Here is a 23,094-nt window from a genome sequence, read left to right on the forward strand (position 1 = left end):
GAGGGTGGTAAATTTAAAAACGAATAACCATTTCTTTCCCCGTTTTTTTCTTCTTAAGTTTCTCTTAGGGAATGAAACCTGTGTAACTGGGAACAAGAGCAAGCTAGGGCTCTGATTAGGGTTTCATAAATGTATTTTATGAACCTCATTGTTTTGCTAGTGTCTGTTCGTGACACGGCATCTGTCCATTTGTTTACAGCTGTGCTTTTTACTCACCATAATGTATTGTAAAGATGACTAATGATACTAATTAGGCTACACCAGTTTTGACCAAACATATATTTGGGAAACAAACGGACTCTTGGCGAGACATGCCTTTCTACTGAAGGGCTTCTTGTGCAGGTACTGAAAAACAAACCACCAAGAGGAACAGATATAATTTGATATAGGCTTTATGTTCTTATTTGTCACGTTTCTTTGATTCCTGCACAAAAAATGCATGTTGAAAACTCAGCCTAATTTTTCTCGCGGAGAATAAAATAAACTTGTGTGGAAAATACAGTACGCGGAGTTCTGGCAAACGCAAAAGTCAGAACTGATGTGTAGAATTTCGAAATCCCCGACAGCTATTTGACCATATGAAGTGTATTGAGCAGGCTGTGAAGACTATCATCTACCGTTAGGTGGCGTTATAGTCGTAATGGGACGCTCTGAAACGTTGCACTAGTGGCCGTGGACTCGGCGAATGGAGAGTTATTGGGAAGAAACTGCAAACTGATTCGTGCTCATACAGCATATAGTTACAAAGCTGAGAACGGTTTAATGGTTTGCCAAAATATCTGTTATTCTAGGCGCCCCTTGTTTTTTAATCTATATTGTGTGAAACTCAGGGGCTTGTCTAACTTTGTTTTGAGAATTGTATATAGCCGTATAATCAAAAAATTGAATGTGATTGTGTATGCGTCCACCAGAACAAAAATGTATTTGCTGATCCACCTAGCAGACACTTTCTGACCCCTTCCTATGTTTTCTCTTCACTGGGGTTGAGCATCCTCACACCACTTTCTTACGTGAAAGAAAATAATACCTGACGTGTTTGACTACCAGCAGCTGACGGCGTAAGCTTACGCCTACCTGACTGACTAGGGGACCCGCCTGCATCCGATAAGGGATCTAGTCCACAGAATCAAGTGTAGCAGAAAAGGGGGTGTGGAGAAACGAAGTTGAGTTAAAGAGAGGGAGAAAGAGACACCGAGGGAGGGGAAAAGGTCAGGGACACGGGGGGGTTTATCGGACTGCCAGAAATAAGGAGCGTGTCTACACAAACGGGCTGGCAGACGAAACCAAGGAAACGACGTGAAATACACCACCGACCCCCAGTGACTTCTTCGAAAGGACTGGTGCGGATTTTAAACTATTTTGACTTCTCCCATAGACAGTTTTGCGCCTAGGTGAACTCCTGCCAACGCGATTTTGGACCGTGCGTAATTTGGAGAGTATATTACCACGCTGCGTCAGGATGCGCATCTGTCCACTGCTGGTCTTCCTCTGTCTACAGTGCGCTGGAGGCGTTCAGAAGTTCTCCGCTCTCAAGGTATGAGGAGGCACTTAACTCCCGGAATGAATGTTTGATCAGTAAAAGTTGTTTTAAAGGGAAAGGATGTGCTTGTGCTTTCTATGAATAAAATTCCAAAATTCACAATCTGGAAAATATTTTTTAATATAAAAAAATAGTTCCTACGCACCCTTTTCTTAAAAGTCAAGCTTCTTGTGATCTATTTAGTCTAAGAATTTGAAATAATAAAATAGTCAATACCTATAATGACGCATTTGAAGTCAATTACTACTACACTCTGCCACATTCTTACACCGAAGTCTGAGTCTGAGGTTATCTCGCTCTAAAAGAAGTGGGCTGTATTAGTTGGATGTTTTATATGAGGCAGAAATCCATTTTAGAGCTCAAGAGAGCATCAACTAGAGCTGTGCACTGAGAAAATGGCTCTGTGTTTTTTGTCAGTCATGTAAACTGAGCGCTACAGCTTACAGAGTGTTGGCACAGCAAAGGCTACAGGTTTGTAAGCAGTTGGTGGGTGTGCAGCAGATCCTTTGCAGGTTTGGTTTTGCTGCTGTAACCTGCCTGCCAGCTTCTCGGCTCTGCTGCCTTTCTGTCTGGTTTGCTCCTGTTGTTATAGTTGCTCTTCAGAGACTGAGCTGCCGGGATCTTCTGCATTAAAGCACATGGCATTGTTTACAGCAGCATCCTCTCCATCTTACATTAAACTCTGACAGAAAGTGCATCTTCTGGGGAATTTCATGGCCATGATCAAGTGCAGGTACAGTGCTAAAGGACACTTAATAGAGAGTGGAATGTGCATTGTCAGAGGCTCCCCCTTTTGATTTAGAGGCTGATGTGACAGCCACCTCTCCCAGCACCAGTATTTATGGTTCTGGAGAAGATGCCTCGGTATCCAATTGGAAACAAATGGCCATGAGTTGTTAACCTTCAGGTGAAGGGTCGGAGATCCTTTCTGCCTGACGGCACTACAGAGTTGTGGAATGTGGGAGGAAGTGTTGTACTGAGCAGATGCTTCACTGAGTTGATACACACAAACACACACACAGACCAAGGCTACAGATAATTAGTGTGAGGAGCGTTTCTCTATTTGTGCCATGGTTGATACCATTTACCTGTCATTTAATAGAAAGGTTACACAGGTGTAGCTGTGTTTGTGGTTGTTTGGATATGACACATTATCTGCTGTGCTCTGGAGACGAGTGTAAGAACGAGAAACTTCTCTACTTTGTTGCGTGCCTCCGTTTAATTATGTTTCATATTGTGTGCCATACCTCCCAACACGGGCTAATCAGACTGTCTTTAGTGGAATAACACATGAAACTTTCTTTTACAAACAAGGTTGCAAGTGATTAATGGCTTATTGTCTAACATATACAGGAGAGACCATTACTAGTTAAAAGAAAATGTCTTCATGTTATATTTTGTGCATATTTGAGGTCAGACAGGCAGTTAAATATATGAGATATTTGCCCAGGGTTATTCATGAGACCGATGTTTTCCATTGTTTATGGAAATATGAAATAGTGTGTGAGAAGATGAGGGCACACAGAATAGTGGCTGCCTCATTTTCAAATCTTTATGTAGAAATCTTGATCCAACACGGGCCCTGTTGCCCCCCAAGTGCTTTCCTAAAATTTTCCACCTGCTCAAAGAGGCGGGTTTCTTTATCACATGACTCTCACTGGCCTTTTGCGACACCTCCTTTTCTTTTTAACATCTTTCAAAGCAATTAAATGCCTTTTTCCTTTGATTGAGTTAGTAGGCTGGTTAAAGGCTGACACTTTCTTCCCTTTCCACCATGCTGGAAACTAATGATTCCCTTTGCATCCTAGCGTCCACACAGGAAACTCCCGGCAAGGGCATTTAACACGTTTGCCACAGCTCTCAGCTGGGGCCCCCATTGACCCTGTGAGGCTGTGGTGTGAGGGGCCTCTCAAGGCGCTGGAAGCAGGGGCCTCCCAGCCCAGAAGGCTCTTATCAGCCTACAATGCGCTCTCTGCTGGAGGTTCGCCTCCTCCATACCCCATTCAATCCCACAATGCCGTTGAGCCAGGGGGAGGTAATAGGATTTGATTTGTATGCTGGTTGATCTTAGAAAAAAAAAATTCCCCTTACACTCCACCCGCCTCGCCCTCTCTTGCCTGTCTCTTGTTCTTTTGCCAACCTCCTGTATTATTAGAGCAGATGCAAAAAGCATCTTCCAAGAGAGATCCCACAAAGAACAAAAGGAAAAAATCATGAGAGAGGCCAAATAAAGAGAAAGGCAAACAGAGAAAGTGAGCGCCAGATGTCTGCAAGTAGACGGGAGTGGGATTTGAGCAATAAATTGATTTGAGTCAAAATGCGTGTTCAGACTTGCACGAGTCTCCTTTTATGATAATTCAGGGTGGAAGTCTGTGCCGCATGTAGCTGAGGCAGAGGCCATCCATCACTCTCCACCATGTTCCTGTGCAGGATGATGGTGTCGACTCAGAGAGGCTGGAATGAGACATCAGGGGAGTGTCGGGGCTCTGCCTCAGCCTCACCCATCCATCACCACAGGCAAAAAACACACAGAGATCTGTAGCAGAGAGCTAACTACAATTAGGTGGACACAGGAGGAAGAAGCCCTCAAAGCACCATTACTCCCCGAAGTTTCTTCCTCTTCCTCACTTTCACATCTTATTTTTTTTGTACTTCCTTCAGTGTGGCCAACTTTGAAACGACTTAGAAATAAATACTCGGATGTCTGAAACTGAGTCTGGGTGGTTGATTTCATGGGTGGCTGATTTCATGATTTCAACTGTGTTTTTCCATGCTGCGTTCTTGGAGCTTCACTGTAAACTTGCTGGAGCTTGGCACTATGCTGTGTGTGCTGGAGAGCAGACTTCTAGCAGGATGCTGGGCCACTGAATGACTCTGTTTGCGATGTCAGTCTGCTGGCTGGCAGGGGCTAATGCTGGTGTAGTGGGAGTACATTGGCTGTGGCAAGTGCTGGACAGTCACCGCCAAGTGGGGTTGGATGCTCTAAGACACCATCAGTGTAGTAATTGGCTTCAGAACTGTCTGAATGTGAAGGGGGAGCTATGAGAGACTTTCGGTGTTGAATACGTATGCCCTCCTTACCTGTGTGTGAAGCTAGTAGCACTGGAGAGAAGAGGAACAGAAGGAAGGGAGGATTGTACTAATGGGACTCTGTCAGTTAAATGCAATGATGCAAATAATTCAAACAGCTGAGAGATACAATGAGGGAGTAGGGGCAGGACATGTAAGATCTTGTGTTTATCAAGAGCGAGCCAAATACATAAGCAACCACAAATAGAACCTCTTAAGTGTTTAGTTGAAGACAGAAAGTGCATATGTTTGTTTCAAATTCAGTCTTGATTTCACTAATATTTTATGAACAGGAATCTTCTGCACAGATCAATTGAATTCAGTTTCATTCATATAGCACCAAATTATAACAACCATCACCTCATGGTGGAGAGAAAACTCCAACAATCACACCAACTCTCCATTAGCAAGCACTTGGCAACATTGGGAAGGAAAAACTCCTTTTCAGCAAGAAGAAATCTGCGGCAGAACCAGGCAGCCATCCGCCACAACTGGTTGGGGATAAGGGGAGGAAGACAAGACAAAAGACACGCTGTGGAAGAGTGCCAGAGATTGATAATAACTAATGATTAAATGCAAAGTGGTGTATAAACAGAGTTAGAAGATGTGAGAGAGGAGGAAATGTTCAATGCATCATTGGAAGCCCCCAGGAGTCTAGCCCTAGAGCAGTTTAACTAAGAGAGGGTTCAGGGTCACCAGATCCAGCCGTAACTATAGGATTTATCAAAAAGGAAAGTTTTAAGCCTGATCTTAAAAGTAGAAAGGGATCCAAACTGGGAGCTTATTTGACAGAAGAGGGGCCTGAACGCTGAAGGTTCTGCCTCCCATTCTACTTTTAAATATCTTAAGAACATCAGAGCTTGGAGTCACAGCAAAGTGTTTTATATTGATCAGGTATCAATTAGAGAGAGCAAACATATAATGGATAATTTCCCCAGTTCTGCCTTAAAAGGATAACTGTTTGATGATTTGTGGCATGTTATTACAGACAGTAAGAGTAAGACCTCTTGTTTATTTCAGAACAACAGACTATAAATGAATGTAGCCCCAGAAATCATCTCCTCTCCTCTCCATTGTGACACTGTATAAAGCTTCCTGTCTTCCTCGTGACAGTTTTATACTTCGAAAGTTTTTGATTCATTCCAACACATTCATCTTCCCCCTCACAGCTCCTTCTTCTAGTGTGTTTGAACGGGCCTACCATCTCTGATCTACCCATTGGGAGATTTATGAGCATGGTTGACAGAGTGTATCTGTGTACCCCCCCCCCCCCCCGCCCCCCCAGCCCTCCCTCCCACTGGCCCAGGGCAACTTTGCCTTACCTGTTAACCCTCTTCCAGGTGCATGCAGCCCTGCAGCTCTGCCTGTCAGAATGCGGGGGGTGGGGAGGGGGAGTTGCCCCTCCTACTCCTCGGTATATTTGTAAGATGTCAGAAACAACAAATTTTGTCTTTGGCATTACCACAGCCTTTTTAGCAAACGGTTTTTGCCACAGATTGATGAGTGGGAGTGGATGAAAGTCCCCGCTTGTCTGTCTATCTGTCTGCCGTATAATAGATGACATGCAGAGATTTTTGGGGTGTTTGTGAATCTAGGAAAATTAGAACAAAACAACAGTGTCTCATATGTGCAATTATTTTCATTAAAAGAGGAGACAAAAGTTCTCCGAGGTATTTCTCTGTGGATATGACTGACTGAAAGTGCACCTGCATCTGCATGAGTATCAAGTTTGTTTGTTTTTTTTGTTTTTTTTTTTCAGTCTGCCCAAAGTGAATGAATCATGCAAACTTTATGAAACCGCTCACGCTGTAGCAGCACAAAGCTCGCTGACATCTAGTTTATTCAGGTACCCATTCGCTGTCTTTTAATTCATTGTAGCCGTCACAGCTTGTTGCCACCCCCCCACCTTTCCACCACCACGGCCCCATTGTGTGGCCTGGCGAGGGAGTTTCATACCATGGTGGCAGATACAATGGTGGCATTGACACAGGTGATCCGATGCGTTGAGCCTGGATTCTCCTGTCCTTGTTCCTCTTTTCATGGCTGAGTAAAACATCCTTAGCAGTGATTCCAGGTGAATACCTGTGCAGGTGTTGGCACAGACAAAGAAAAGAGGAAGTGTTAGTCAAGTCCTCTTTAGCCCTTTAGACAAAGACAAAGCACAGCTGCACCTTTGCAGATTTGCAGCAACACTGCCCCATCTTTGTGTCTGTGTCTTGTACAGATTATCAGTGTCTTCTTGCGCTTGATTTTTAATAATAGGCGTTTTTTTTTCTGTTGCAGCTCGTTTTCACAAAAATACATTTTGCTCCACCAGCGCCAACTCCCAACCTTCCTAAATTCCCCAAAACTCCTACCTGTTGGTGTGCAGATTAAAATGTTTTGGCGCAGAGTACACTTATTCCCAGAAATGGCTCATTTAGCAACTGATTTCTCTGCTTATCTCCTCCCTTCTCACTTGTGCAGTTCCTGCGGGTGGATCAGGATAAGGATTGCAACATGGAATGCAGCGGAGCTCCTCGGAAGCCCCTGTGCGCCTCCGATGGCAGGACCTTCACATCGCGCTGCGAGTACCTCCGAGCCAAGTGCCGCGACTCCCAGCTGGAGGTCAGCCGAGGGCCATGCAAAGGTCAGGTCATGAGTCACGCTTCATCGCCGCCTGATGCTCTCAAATGCACAGAGGGGGGTCGCAGTAGAAACTTGTGGGTTAAATTCATTTCAGCATAATTGATTCTTTGAGTGGTGGGAGGACAAGTGGGTTTGACACTGTAGAAGTGAGGGCTTACTGCTGCCTGCGTGGTTTTATAATTTCACACCATTTGTGTGATGAGAGACGCATCATTAATTTGACAAATCATGAATTATTTTGATTACATGAGTGATTTCCTCACTTATGGAAATTGCAGAAATATCTTGACAAATTGTGACAAAGATTTCATCATCTTGGATGTAAAGCTTTATTCAGTTTGATTTTCTTATTATGTTTTTTTTTCTTATTTTAAATCTTTCTTACTTTTAAGTCATAAGTTGAAGAGAGGGAAAGGGAAGGAGAGCCTGTGAGGTCAGGAAGCTCACAGACTCTCTCATTGTTAGTCGTTGAAGGAAGGAAGAAGAACTCATACACCCCAGTTCTTCAGCCCCGAACCCTTTCACCCCTGCCCCACAGGCTCACTCTATACTGCTAGTTCATCGCTCTGTAGACTGGGGACAATGACCCATTCTTACCGCATTACATTAGACCTCTAATACAGGGAATGTGAGCAAAAAAGTTTGCTTAAAAAGAGGTGTCATATAATGGAAAAGCATTCCACAATTTTATGCCCGTGCTGGGTTTCCATGGCAACGTCTCTAAGCGGACATCTGGATGTGGCGGACAGTGCCGGGACGCAGAATAGAGGATTCCAGCCAGGAAGCTGAAAGGCACGAGGGTCCATGAAAGTCGTATTGTATGCGTCAATAACATCGGGTCTATAAGAGTTTGGACCCCCCTACTGCTTCTGGATGGGGGGGGGGGGGGGGGGGGGGGGGGGGGGGAGTATAGACACAGCAACAGCACCCGAAATAAACCAGAGGTCTCGCCTTGCCTAAAAGCTCAGAGATGGGATTGTGCAGATGGTGAGAGTGGCACCACATTTGTTTTCTATCACTGTGCTAGGATGATTCAAGTGTCCTGTCATTTTTTCCAGTCAGCTTTTTGGTCAGAGCCCCCTGGAGAAGGATGATGGTTTTGGGGTTTTCCACTGCAGCTAACTTTAGAGCTCCTCAATTCACTGTTTTCCTCCCTCCAGAGCATCCAGCATCTTGCCTGCTCTCCTCACCAGTCAGCAAAACGCACACACACAAAGGGTGCACACTAGAGTAAGAGAAAGCAGTGCACATCCCACCTCACATGGCTAATCTAGCTAGAAGCCATGCTGGCAACAAGACTGCCATCAAACTGGTGAATGTTTTTAAACTTGGCTTTAATTATTGTTTCAGTGCGATTTGAAGCCCATCCAGCACTTTGCAGTAGCTACTGCGTTACACTGAGTTACCATCAGACTCATTTGTACAGCTGCTGCTGCTGCTGGCCAGGTGAGATAAAGCAGCTTTGGAAGAATGGTTTGAGGGATGTGCAAAAACTGGAGGCACACCTGGATGAAAAGTTGCTGAGTTTGAGGGGACAACCTTGGCTGAACCTCTCAGACGGTCGAGGTTTTTAGAGGAGAGTGAGGCAGACTCAGACATTAAGGAAGGGTCAGGTTTTCCCCGTGCATCAGCCCTTTTCTTGGGTGACTGGAATGTTCTTACAAGAGCAGCATGAGCTGTCTCGCTCAGTAATGGCTTTACCACCAGGCGGTGTGCAGGCTTGCCTGACTTGTCCTAATAAGAGTGGGGGTGTTGGTTCTATTCCCAGCCACACAAGCATCTGCTGCTTCCGAAATGTCTTGAATTGTTTCCCCCTCCGTCGCTGCTCTCTCCCTGCATGTTTCTTCTATTCTTCATCTTCTGTGAAATTCGACATCTTCTTCTGACTTTTTAAGTATGTTGGTTACATAGTTGTGGACCATAAGAAAATAGCGTGTCTAGTGATTTTGCTGATTTGTGATGCTCCTCAGATACATCCAGATGTGTAGCAGAGAAGAAGTACACAGAGCAGCAGGCCAAGAAGCTCTTCCCACAGGTCTTTGTGCCTGTTTGCAACCCTGATGGCACGTACAGCGAGGTAACGAACAACACTCTATGAATTATAGTAACTTTACTGCACAAGCCAAAGCTAACAACCATACCAACAGTCAACATTTTTCTAAAATTTCTCATTTGTTCCGCACAAATAAAACTGTTCTTTCATTTCATTTGATTCTAACATGATGGGTTTCCAAATGCAGCTTGTACTGACTCTGTGTGTGTATGCTGTTTTGATTGCAGGTTCAGTGCCATAGCTACACCGGATACTGCTGGTGTGTTACCCCCAATGGCCGGCCAATCAGTGGCTCAGCAGTGGCCAATAAGAAACCTCGATGCCAAGGTCAGTAAAACCCAAGTCTTTTCAGATTTGCAGTTCTCAGCTCTTGGCATCTAATTTTGTAATATGCTTGACGTATGACACTTGGTTTCAGTAATTCAGTGTAGCAATGATGATAAATCAAAGTCAGCACAGCATAAAATGGCATTTTATGTTTGTGTGGGGGTGTAGCATTCAGTCCTGTGGGAAAGCGGTCAGCGAGTGGACTGACGGCCAGAGGGTTCGAGGGCCATACGAGGACCGAGTGTTGCTCAAGGCATGGGGCATTAGTAAAAATAAGCCTGGCAGAAAATCTGTGCTGCAGAATTGAGAAACGAAGTTCAGCTGCGAGGAATGTAAATGTCACTGGAGGGTAGCATCTGCACTATGAACACTGCTGTTAGCTCTTTACAGATGTTGGATGTGGTTTATCCTCTTGAGATTCATCACAGGATGTAAAACTCTTACCCACCATTGTGCTCTATACTCTTTGGTTAACTTACCTTCACTGTCTACACACAGACTATACATTGGTCTATTTTCATTTATAAATCAATAACTGAATTGCCACCAGTGTATCTAACTTCCTGTATGTCACCTAAACAGAGTAATTACAGCCTCCGCTCACAAGCCTTTATTACATTCACTGTTCCTTCACCACATACAGAACTTGGGAAAAAGGCATTTTCTTACAATGCTCCTTATACTTGGAGCAAATTGCAACAGGATTTGAAGCTGTGCAGTTTAACTGAACTGAAGGAATTTAAACAAATTCTAAGGACAAAAGAGAAAAGATTACTGGATGGCCGTTCCTGTTCATGATGTGTTATTGTTACTGTCTTTTTAGTTTTAGTTGTATTTTTCCAGTTAGCTGATTATATGACGTGCATGTTTTAACATATTTAAAACAGGTCAGTCTTGAAGATGACACATTGTCTCTCCTATTGTATAAATAAAGGTGAAATTTAAAAAAATCAAATCCCTCTGCATCTAAGGGGCTGCCTTGTAGTTTGTTGCTGTCTCAATAGTAAGAAGCCTGCAGAAGTAATATTTGCAGCAGCAGTGTTTCTGTTGTTTGGCAGGGTTAGGGTTAGGGTATGGGGGTAAGCTGATATGAAGCCTAAATATTTCATAAAACACATTCCAGCTGACTTGCAGCGTGTTACTTTTAAATTAGGTGGCTTTAATAAAAGTGGGTAGGGGATTAAGAGTTACCGTGTGTCAGCCTGGTAGCTATTTTATTCTTAAAGCATGCCAAAGATTTCCAATCTGTTGTCTGTGTCAAAAAGGAAAAATCAGCAGCACGGTTGTGAATATTTAATTAATTTGAGCCTTTTGCTTTTCAGGATCAAAGCAGGAGAAGACAACTACAAGAGAGCCTGGTAAATCAGGTGAGAATTCAAGAAAAGTTCCCCCTCATAGGCACGCTGGCTCCTTGGCGATGCATGTTTGCTTTTGTGTTTGTTCGTGTGCATGTATGTACCTATCAACGCTGGCACTGAGAATGTGTGTGTGTGTTCCTTTGTATCTGTCTATTTGTCTTCATCTTTGTCAGAGATGTTCCAGACGGGTCGCCTGTTTAGGCTTGCCTCACTAATATTTTGTCAATTCATGAACGTTCGAGCTGCCTGAAGGCTGATATAAAAGCAGTCTTGAGTTAAGAGTGTGTGATAAACTTTGCACTCTGCTGGCAGCTTTGGTGCCTATAACTTGCTTGTTGTCTTTACCAGGCAAGCAGCAGGAGCAAGACCGGAGGACCGCTGACTTATCTTAAGTTCTCCTTCACTAACCTCTCTCCATTTTGGTTCCTTTTTCAGCCACAGTGTCATAAGATACAGCGAAATGTTCGCACTCAAGTCTACTTTTTCTGTGTCTCTCATCAAGCATCTTCCCTCTTTCAGATATAGAACCACTAAGCTTCCCTGTGACTGCGCTCCAAAATTTGTATAGCTTTCTCATCTCTTAAGAGACAATTTGTTTAACTGCTGTGATTTGACTCGCAAAGAGTCCAATTTGGGTTCATTCAGGTTGACTCATTATGTGATTGTATGTGACAGTGCACGGTTGCATGAGAGAGAGAGAGAAAGTGTGTGCACATCCACTTGTGTTTGTCACATGGGTTATTCCTGTCAGTGTGACATTCATGTCTGTGCCTCTCTCTCACTCTGTGTAAACAGTCTTGGGTATAGCGTCTGTCTGAACCCAGCCAAGTCATTACGCATAGATCAAGTGGGAATGCAAAATTTGAGAGAGGAGGTGGGATTGTGGGAGAAGGAAAGAGGGAGGAAAAGAGGTGTAGGGGTTGGTTGTGGTTCAATCTGAACTGGTTGGATAAACAGGGTGGTGAAAAGCAGAATAAACTGTAGGTTTGTGGTGTGCCAGCGCTCAAAATAGCAGTGATTGCATCAATATTTTGATTCAGCAAAAGCCCATCAGTAAAAAAAAATAAAGAAAAAAGAAGCCATTTCACAGCTGCCTTTGCAGCATTTCTTCAAGTAGGAAGAGATGTGCACTTAGCATTTTGCAATAAAGCCATTTCTGTTACTTGACTTAACAAATTCACATGCTGGAATCATATGCAGCTAACGACTGACAAACAGCAGTAAAACTAATGCCATATGACCACAAATAGCACTGGGGTTTCCTGGCACATGCTTAAAGAGGTGTTACAGTCATGTAAAAGGCCACAAAGTAAAGATGGGCCATTAGTGGTTTATCATAAATCCAAATCATAAATACACTTTTTGAAATGGCATTTCCATCCTTGAAGTGAGCAGAGTAATAACACATCTGCCTCAGTTATTTACGCTGCACACAGACTCTACGTATTTTTATCCACCTTACGTGTTTGAGGAGATGAATGGCTGCCATAACTGTATTTGACTTTGCCATGGAAAGTCATTGTTAAAGAAAACGTGTTTGAGCCTAATCCCTGTTTGTGGAGCCAACCATTAGAGATTCTCTGACTCATACATTAATGGGGCTTCAAGCAGGAGGAGTGACCAGTTCTGAGGTTAACCACACCTACAGCCATGGTTTCACCCGAAGCGCTCCAAAATCTCCATCCCTGTCTCTCCCCTACCACAAATCAAACAAACGGAGACCAAACTAACATACTCAGTTCTCCCGCTGTTAATTGGTTCATCTGAAACTTGGCTACTGCATTTTAACCCTCTTCTGCCCCGCCGCCACCTCCGCACAGCTTTCCCAATCCAAGTGCAGGAAATGAAAGATTGAAGAAGAACATCAGGGACAATCAGTCCTAATTCTCTCTTAATTTACTATAATTGATCTCAATCTGTCCTCTGTAGCACTGTGATCTCCCTCCGTTGCATGACGTGATACCATTGGAATATGTGACCACTACATTCCTAGCTTTCCTTTTCTCATATTGCATACGTGCAGCCTCTCTTGGTCATTTTTCATCCCTCTAACTCTGCTTCCATCCTTCTTGACCGGGCAATGTGCAAATCTCACATAGTTCAAGTGTTCTCTAATCTAGCGTACTCTCGTAATTGTAGTCTCCTTGCAAATATTCTCCATTCTAAATGCAGATGACACCGACCTAGTGATCGATCCTCAGCCTCCCGAACACGAAGAAGGTGAGCTGTTATTCGTCAGACTGTGAGTAAAAAATGTTTGGTACTGTGCCTGTGTTTACTGACATACCGCTGACTGACTCAAAAGAAAAAACCCCTTAAATGGGCAGAAGAGCCTGCCCGAGTCAGTTACAGCACCACGCTCCAAAAAGGTCACTGTGGAAAACGTTATAGTAAAACACTGTTTTGTAATGATGAGATATGATGAAAATAGAAAGGAAAACTTCAGCACTTGCTTTTTTTCCTTGTGTATTGTATACAGTAGTAGCAAGTGAGGCATATTTAATTCTAAAGCATAGTCCAACAATAGCATAAGAAAATGAGTCATTAATTTAGTATTATCGAAATCTGCCAGAAATATTGAACTTGTCAGTTAAATAACCAGCTGCTATGCAGTAGCAGGAGGATGTGGTACTTATATATGTAGAAAAGTTGCTTCCCACGTTTTTCTTCAAAGATAAAGAATGGAAAGCTGCTGCATTTGAGCACTTTTATAACTAGTTTATATATTTTTTGAGCAAAGTAGCGTTTTATGGCGTCACGCTAATGCGATCATTTGATAAATAATAGATTCTAGCCTACCCACCCATCTTTTGATGCTATAACTCTGGTCACAGCTTTCATATGCAATTTATTATCCGCATCCACTGCAGCAGTTTGAGATATGATAACCTTCATGTGCATTTTACAGGCTGTGAGTTTTGGTTTGCTTCAAATGATTTACGAGCATGTGTTTGACTGAAGCTAACGAAGCTGCCTTGGTGATTTCTTTCAGATAGTAATTCCCAGTACCCCACTCTGTGGACGGAGCAGGTTCGCAGCCGACAGAACAATAGAACCAGAGCACCATGTGAGTTTTCAAAGGCCGCTTTTTACTTAATGATGGCGAGCGGGTGTTTGCAAACCTCAACTGAAAGCCCGCTGTGTTTTTCCAGCTTGTGTGAGCAATCGTGGTTTGAGGCTGTTCCTGTCTTTTAAAGACAGATGGCGGGTTGTGAAACCAATACATCTTGGTGTCGGAGTGCGTCAGGCTTTGAGGATCTGCTTCTCTGTGGTTCTTCTCATTGCAACGTTCCTCTAAATATCCTCACATGGCACGGGCAGATGATTTTCTGTCAGTCGGCTTGGTCAATCCTGCTCTTTTTACAAACACGCGCGTTAAGCTTCTTCCTCAGTTGTCTCGGAAATGTGCAGCTTTTCGTACCAAACAATAGTATTTTAGGCCGGCCTAGAGATGAGAAACTTCTGTGCATGTGTGCATTTCTGTGTGAATCCCATTATCATAATTTACAACCAATAAAAAGCTTGAGAAATGCAGCATTGATGGTTTTGATTACCACATGCTCTTTGGGGTATTGGGGTGAAAAAAAAAACCCCACCCGCTCCAACAAAGAGAGCCCATACGGAACAACTGGAGCGAAGAAAGTTGGTTGAGAAAGCGGGGAGGCATTTCATTTGGTCTCTTTTGTGTGGGTAAAGATCTCTAATGAAAATAAACAAAGAAAAGGGATATCCATAATCCTGCAGAAGCCCGCGAGCCTTGAGGCAAGCACCGAAAAGAGGAAGAGATAAAAATCCCTCATGGCCAGAAGAGCTCTCCTTCCATTCCTCTGTTTAATGCGGCTGCTGTGCAGGAAAAAAAAAGTCTGATTAGATCCTGGTGAGGCTCAGTAAAATCCCATCAAGCCACTTCATTTTCTGTATGTATGGATAAAAGACAGGAACATGCACTTTTTCAGGGGAATTCTGAACATATAAACATATAGGTCTGTGGTACTTTACAGTATCCTGGAGCTATGTGTCGGTCTGTGTGGGTGTTTGACAGCATAGCCCCAACTGACCACTGTGCTGCCTTTGTCCTGTCTGTTTCTCTCGCTGTCACACACATCCACAAAGGGCAGTTGAGTGTCCAAATATTTACTTAACTTGGGGCACGGGGAGCCCGTGCTTAGTCATTAGCCCGTTAATGTCCGTAAACAGTGCCATGGGGGGCTGATATAGCAGTCTACACACCCTGTCTCCGAGCGCTCGTCCTCCACCCCTTTGTCTTCCTCCTCCTCCTGCTCCTCGGGGATTTGCAGCAATGGTTAGAATGGAATGAGAGAGCAGCTGCATGCGTTTTGCTTTTATACAGAAATTAATTCAACCATAATGCACGTTGTATAATTCCAAATGTGGTTGCCAGATCTGGTTAGGACTAAGTCCAAATTTAAACTTCAAACATATCCTCTTGTTCATATCAAATCTGCCTCTCTGGAGTGAGTATTTGCAAAGTCACACAACCCAGAGCATCAAAACAAAAGCTCAGGTTATAGACCACATGCATGTGTGCTTACGTTCTTGTGACCAATACGCTAATACCTTTGCTGATTCCTATATAACCTCTGATCTTTCCCAGCCTCGTCATGTGACCAGGAGAAGCTTTCTGCCCAAGAAGAGGCAAGGCAGCACAAGAACGACGCTGTATTTGTACCAGACTGTGCCCAAGGAGGACTTTACAAGCCTGTCCAATGCCACCCCTCTACTGGCTACTGCTGGTGTGTGCTTGTGGACACTGGACGGCCCATACCTGGGACCTCTACAAGGTGGGCAAAATATCACCTACAAAAAAACCAACATGGTATACAGATATTTGCGCCTTTATGTGTGGTACTTAATTACCCTGTGCAAATATCCTTGGCATTTATTGCCTTGTTCTGTGTGGGAAACAAACTAGAAAGTTGCTACACAAAGCAGGTAAGTGATCATTAGCCAAGCTTAACAGAGCAGAGAGGTCACAAGAAAGAGAATCTGCTCAACTAGATGACCTTGCATTTTGCCCTTTGGCAAGCATCTTCTGCAGTTAAATGTTCTAAAACTAGATTAGGAATGATCTTACAACAGGTCTTAATATCTGCAGGCTTTCAACCCTGCAAACTTTGAAAATACTGAAAAGAAGCTCTTAGGAAAAAAAATAAATTTCAGAGATTAAAAACAGGTTTTCTATCAGGGATTTGTAAAACTGCATAAATGTCAGACTTGTGAGATTGCAGTCTAAGAACACACATGGACATCTCCATTGCTGATGGCGCAGAGTGTCTCGGTGGTCTGGTGAGTGGCAGGTCATAGGTCAGTGAGCCTGGCAGACTGGAGAACTGGTACACTCTTATTGAGCAGCATGGCTGGGTATCAAATTAACAAGGCTCCAGGCAGAGTGCCAGACAGCACATTAGCACGCATATGGAAGCATGGATTTTCTTCATTGTCCCAGGCCAGCTTTTGGCCCACTTGCACAGCAGCAATCTGGGCTCTGCGACGGAGACTGTGAAAACTTCCTTGTGTCCCACGCTCCCTGTCTCCCACACTTCTATCTCCCTTCCCATTTCTATCCTCATACCAGCTCCAAATCCTTCCCCTCTTATTGGATGTGTTTCACAGCCCCTGGATTTGCCACAAAACAGTTATTTCTATCGCTAAGATTTAACTGCAATGGGTAATTGGAAAGCATGGGAGTCCTCTCTGACTTTACAGTAAAGATAGTTTCACTGTTATTGACAGTCCCTTTCACCCATTTCCCTTGATTGAACAGATTTTGTATTTATTTTGTTTTACGTGGTGCATTTTCTGTCACAGGTATGAACAGCCAAAATGTGATGGCAATGCTAGGGCCCACCCAGCTAAACCTAAGGACCATTATAAAAGCAGACATCTCCAAGGTAAGTTTTTCAAAACTGGACTCGGTCTCTGTTTTTTCTTTGTGTCCAGACCACACGGGGATGTTCCTCTGCAGCCTTCCTCTAACTGCTGCCTCGTTTCCGAGGTTGTGATAACAGTGCAACTATGCGTGTGTGTAAAACCATCATTAGTGCTGTTGGTGAAGGAAACGCTTGTTAAAGAGTTGAGGATTGCCAGACCCTGCCCTTCGTTGGTCAATAAGCAGGGAGATAGGGACAGATTGGGGGAGAATTCATCTTCGAGTGACATGGAAGCTGGAGCATAGTGGGATGAAAGCAAAGAGGTGAAACAGCAGGGAGGTGAGTGATAATGGATAATTGGATGCCAGAGATAGGTGGCGATCATGGGATTGATAACAGTGTAGATAACTATATTGAGGGCAGCAGATCACTTTGGGGGTGGAGGTCATGTAGCGGACTTAGTTACAGGTGAAACTCTGCTGGTGCTGGGTGCATATAGTATGCGAATGTTACTTACAAACATATAGGGCTAAATATTAATTAAATGACTGCGTATTTCATTATTTTAAGGCAGATTTAGAAAACAAACTACTTGCCAATACATTACTGGGCCTAAGCACTGAGGGGTTTTTAAGATGTTTTTCAGAGTTAAATTAGCAAATGTGTTACATTATCCTATCATTCACTGTTTTTACACACAAGCACACACACATGCGCACAAAAAAAGTTGTTCATTCATGTTCCATAGGCTAAAACATTTGGCTAATTTATTGCTATATGTAGACAAAGTTAAAACATGATTTGGTGCTGCCTCACTTTCTCTTCATGCTGGAAGTAGGACTTGAACTAACAACTTTCTGCTGGAGACGCTAAACAGAATCAGGTCTCGGTAACCTGCCAAAAGTATCTGACTTACATGTGTCACTTTGGAAGGAAAATGCAGCTGCAGGACTCTTTTCAAGGAGACTTCTGCCGTGGTTAGTAAAATTTGGAAAACTGTCTCATGTCCAGTTTTCCTAAAGCAAGGGAGATATTACATTAAAAAATAAGTCAAGTTGTAGTTAAAGTTGTTGTATGCACGTGGATCTTAAAATGATCTTCTTGCTCTGTGATGAAACTCACATTCAAACCCACACTGAGATGACTAAACCGTTTTTAAAGATGCGCCAGCTTTCATTCGGCTGCACTCGCTTTTTTTTACTCATCACGTAACTGCACAACTTGTACCTCTCATTAAGCCAAAGATAGGTGAAGTAGAGATACAGCGTTCAACCGCTGCCTACAACCAAACCACAGTTTAAAGATGAATGGTGCTTGGCTAATTTGCAATTTACTTCGGTGGTTTGGTAAACATGTTAATAGTCCAGCAGCATGTGAACAGAGCCACCACTGTTCCAGCCCTCTCCACAACTGTTTATGTAAGAGTGCGTCAGGCCAGAGCTGAGCTCTCTGCTCGCAGGTGCTGCGTTTAGCAGGAGAGCAGCACTCTGTCTCTGCTCAAGCATCAATGATTCTTGTACAGTTAATATAAAACAGACATAGACAGACATAAATGGTTGGTAGACCACCAAATGCTATTCATCTTTTGCTTTCCAGAAAGTATGCAGTGGCAATGGGGGTAAAAAAAAAAAAGAAAGAAAAAAAAGCAGCGACGCTATCCCGTGAGAAAGACCCTAAGACTGAAACATTATGTCTCTGCATGTGTTAGGTTGCACAGACCGAATTTTAAACCTGTCAAAAAAATCTGCACCTGATCAGTCAATATGCTCATGCAGTAAAAAAAAAAAGAAGAAGAAGAAGAAAAAAACGTAGCATCTTGTTTTCTTTATGAGCAATTGCGTCAATGGCTGTAAACCGTGTTACTGTACAATCCAGGTATAATTATAAACGTTGCCTTCACATTGCTGCAACCCATTTGCTGTTGAAGAGCTGGTGTTGAGAGGTTTATGGGGCGAGACTTGAGAAAGGAGCAACTTGCCCAGGAAGAGCCAGGAAAGTAAAGCTGAGTATTTGGCTAACTCTATCCCCGCAGCAGGCTCATGGGACAGCACTGGGGCAGGCGCTGGGAGCTGCGGCCGCGAGTGCTGACAGGGCTCAGCCCCATGTGGCTCTGTACAAAAACACTGCTCCTTACTGACAGTAACGCACAGGCACACACATGTAAACACGCACTTACACGCCAACTTTTTACAGGCCGCAGATATATATATGGAGGCTTGTGAATGGTGGTGCAGCTCTTTGCGTTTCAAAAAGAAAAAACATTGAAATCATGAAGGCTTTCTCAACTTGATTCTGTCCTGCAGCTGTCAAACTTTGGTATTACATAATTATAATTATTATGAAATAAGACAGCAGCCGTGTACTGCTGCAGCCTTGAAATGGACGGAAAATGGCCAGACACAATTTCCCTCAAATGACAGCAGGCACATTCGTGTCCTTCCCTTCAGCTAAACAGTGTCCAGACATACAGAAGCCGATCTGTCCCACCCCCACAGTGAAAGCATTGGTGCTAAGAGGAAACGACTGAAACATTACATGATGGCTTCCCTCTCTGAATGAATTGCAGACGTGCTAAGATTCCTGCAGCATTACAGAGAGCGCCGGTGCTCTCCATGAAAAACACTGAGCCTCAAACAAGTCTCACTGCATCCCACAAATCTCTCTTCATTTAGAAGCCAGATAAAAAAAACACTTTGCCTTCTGAGGGTGCAATTATTTGACTGTCTAGACTAATTTACCACAAGAAGGTCCACAAGGTACCATTTTGGCTATTATCAGGTGGGTCAGATATTTTACTGGGCAAGAGCCAGGGAGGGCCTACTAAAAGTTAAGTACAAGTCTGTTTAACGTGTAAAGGAGACCGCGGAAGAGTTTGGATGTGACTTTTTAAAACCTTGGTCTCGGCACAAGCTGCTAAAGCCCTGAAAGGTGGAGCAGAGGCTGGATGTTTATGCCAATGCTGGTCGCCACCTGTTAGAGACGCAAAGCATGCTATTATCTCCAACACAGGAGAATCGGGCCCCGCAGGCCTGGGCCATAAAAAAGAGCAGAAAACTATGGACAATTTCTTCTTCTCCAACGGCGCAGGGAAAAAAGATTGTGAGAAAGGAGAAAAGAGCTGGAATCCCTCAGGTCTCTGTAGCCTTCAGCTCTAAAGGAATAACTTTGGTCTCCTCACCCTTAAAATGGGCTCACAGACAATTACTGTCATTAGGGTCATTCACCCAGTGTTGTTCTTCATTTTAATTTTTTCCCATCAGTCTGCATGCAATAATGCTTTACTGTTAATTTTTACTGGGTGGATAATGACACATTTCACCCTATAGGTTCATGGTCTGATTATATTGCCATTCTCTGTCAGTCATTTATAGAGTAACCCCGCCACACGTTGAACATCACGTTCTAAATTGTCTCTGTTGCTCTCTGCTTGGATATCTTTAAAAGCAAACACCTCAGTAATTAGTAAAATATTATTAATAGTAACAGGTATGCCTATACCTGTGGGAAAAAAAACACTGCACAATGATTGGCAGGTTTCCTCTACTCCTCCACAGGAGGGGAGCTCTGATAATTTATTGGAGCAACTGCGAGTGTCCTGGGTTTCTTTTCTCTTTTTATGTGACGTCTACATTAAAACTGCGCCGGCTGTTACATGACATCCCTCCCCAGACATTTATTGGGCCACCTATGATGAGAGCATTTAACGTTGTTGCAAAGCTTTTTTTGCAAGACAGTCTCTTTTTTTGCACACTCGCTTTCATACAAGGGCATAATTCCTGCTTTCACACATCCATGTATCCGTGGTTGATTTTCCAGGCTGTCCCGGGGCTAAGAAAACAGAGTTCCTGACAAGTGTTCTTGACGCGCTGTCGACAGACATGGTGCACGCTGTCACAGATCCAGCATCTGCGGGAAGGTATGACATTTCAAAGTGTGTACATTCATGCTATGGTTAGTTATGGATCAGTGGGTTCAATCATTCACCACAAACACATAAATGTATGCCACTCACCAATTTTGAGTGCACTGAAAAGTGGGGAAAGCTTTTTTTCCCCTCTGAAAGCGAGCGACTGCATTTCACTGAGTTGTTTTTTAGTTGCTGCATAAAGAGAGATGTGATTACTGGCTGATAATCTGATTTGTACCTGACCTTTAGGGTGGCTGAGCCAGACCCCAGTCACACCCTGGAGGAGAGGGTTGTCCACTGGTATTTCAGTCAGCTGGACAAAAACTCCAGTGGGGATATTGGAAAGAAGGAGATCAAGCCTTTCAAACGCTTCCTGCGCAAGAAGTCCAAGCCAAAGAAGTGTGTTAAGAAGTTCGTGGAGTACTGCGACATCAGCAATGACAAAGCACTGTCTCTGCAGGAGCTCATGGGCTGCCTTGGGGTGACCAAGGAAGAAGGTTAGATGAATGTAAACTAATCACCCTGAATTTGTGCTACATAGTTTTTTAAACCTCTCCTCCAAACGTTATTGCCCAGTAATGGGGCAACGAGGCACCAGAAAGATTTTGGGTTCATCCATATGACAAAGTGATGCACAAAGGGCAGTTATAATCACATTTCAAAAACAAAAATCCAACAGCAACATGTGAAGTGATGACATAAAGTGGGGTGGGCAACTCTAGGCCTCGAGGGCCGGTGTCCTGCAGGTTTTAGATATGTCCTTGATCCAACGCAGCTGATTCAAATGGCTAAATGACCTCTTCAACATGTCCTGAAGTTCTCCAGAGGCTTGGTAACGAACTAACCATGTGATTCAGGTGTGTTGACCCAGAGTGATATCTAAAACCTGCAGGACACCGGCCCTCGAGGCCTGGAGTTGCCCACCCCTGAAAAGAGTAAGCTAACTTGTCTAATTAGCAATTTAATGGCATAATATAATGTTTTACAGCATGCTGTACCAGAGTCAGCTTTGAAAAAAAAGAGTTTTTAACCAACTAAAAACATTTAAGTGATAATTAGCCAGCTAGCACTTAGCTACAGCACTTGCAAATAATAGAATCCACTAACAGCAGTGCTTAATTACACGGCACAATTATACTCTGCAAATGTTTCTCCATAATACTTCAAATTCATGTCACATTTCTTTTATCCTAAAGGATCCATACCAGGAGAAGGCTTAACCAGTAAACTAGTAAGTGCACTCTTCCTTCATTGCATATCTCCAGCCTAACTGAAATGTTATTGTCTCCGGTAGTGTTGACTGAAGCAGTCCTTAAAATGTGTATTTCTGAAAAAGGGGCACATTCAAATGAAGTAACTTTTAGTAACAATTTCCTCTCCCCAGAATCCCTCAAAGAAGCAAGGCTAAGCCCTACAACAGTGATTTCCCCTCTCATTTGGAGAATCCGCCCTCACCAATCGGCAAATGGAAACCATAGTATTTGCACTTTGTACTTTAAAAAAAATGTAAATTCACTTTGTAGAAATGAGGTATTTAAACAGACTGCTGAATCTGTGAATTATGTAGTTAGCTTTTTATGTCCTGACAAAACAAAAAATATTTAACACATACAATGTATGTGTCCTTTTGTGTCTAAAAAGTGTACTTTTGAAAGTTTTCATGTTTGATGTTACATTTTTGTGCCCATTTCTCCCCAGTTTACTTCTCTTCTTGTGTTAATGATATCAAGGTGTTTATACTGATCGTTTCCTACACAGCTACAATAACCTTACCATCTCTCACGTACTGACCTATTTCATCTTTTCCTGTACTTTGTAAAGCATTTTGTAAGAATGTTTGGAAGATGCATCATAAACAACATTCTACATGTTCGCATATATTCATGATTACTAGAAATAAAGAACTCTTTTATATATTTTGCTCCTTGTGTCTGCTTAATGTGTCAAAGAGGAGGAATCAGGTCAGCAACTTTCTTTGGATCCAATTAGTCTTCTGTATTTTCCCTCGTTATATAAATCTTGTAATGTCTTTGCCATTTTGTCTTTTCTTGCTGTGTCTTTAATAAAACACCTTGTTGACACAGTGTTTAAGAGCCAAGTATTAGTCATACATAGCAGAGGTCGTGTATCATCCCATTTAAAGACAGTTTTCCAATTCCCCTAAGGCAACGTTGGAGAATTGAAAAAAATAGATGGTACTGTTTTACAGTTTTGTCATATTGACTGAAGACAGATAAATAGACTATTCTCAGCTCTGTACAGCATGAGTGCCCATTAGAAGGACATTATATGAGCTGATTGTGTGCATGTATGGTTGATTA

At 43.2% G+C, this 23,094-nt stretch overlaps 1 protein-coding gene across 1 annotated transcript; it reads left to right on the plus strand.

Moving 5' to 3' along the window:
* The first annotated feature begins 1,158 nt into the window (after positions 1-1,158).
* smoc2 (SPARC related modular calcium binding 2) lies at positions 1,159-22,316 on the plus strand. Its single transcript, XM_006798973.3, has 13 exons — positions 1,159-1,534; positions 7,076-7,238; positions 9,208-9,314; positions 9,518-9,617; positions 10,940-10,984; positions 13,148-13,195; positions 13,968-14,042; positions 15,591-15,777; positions 16,805-16,887; positions 20,683-20,782; positions 21,023-21,270; positions 21,970-22,004; positions 22,158-22,316. Exons 1-13 carry the CDS (start codon positions 1,460-1,462, stop codon positions 22,179-22,181), a joined length of 1,290 nt encoding a protein of 429 aa, XP_006799036.1. The 5' UTR covers positions 1,159-1,459; the 3' UTR covers positions 22,182-22,316.
* The last annotated feature ends 778 nt before the right edge of the window (positions 22,317-23,094 follow it).

Source organism: Neolamprologus brichardi, chromosome 13 (assembly GCF_056152115.1).
Source record: "Neolamprologus brichardi isolate AB-2024 chromosome 13, ASM5615211v1, whole genome shotgun sequence".
Taxonomy (NCBI): Eukaryota; Metazoa; Chordata; class Actinopteri; order Cichliformes; family Cichlidae; genus Neolamprologus; species Neolamprologus brichardi.

What these genes read in the sequence shown, in the direction of transcription:
- smoc2 (XM_006798973.3), top strand. Translation starts at nt 1,460, where the DNA reads ATGCGCATCTGTCCACTGCTGGTCTTCCTCTGTCTACAGTGCGCTGGA. An exon ending in CAGCCGAGGGCCATGCAAAG is followed by an intron (nt 7,239 to 9,207) that starts GTCAGGTCATGA and finishes GATGCTCCTCAG; the next exon opens with ATACATCCAGATGTGTAGCA. An exon ending in CTGATGGCACGTACAGCGAG is followed by an intron (nt 9,315 to 9,517) that starts GTAACGAACAAC and finishes TTTTGATTGCAG; the next exon opens with GTTCAGTGCCATAGCTACAC.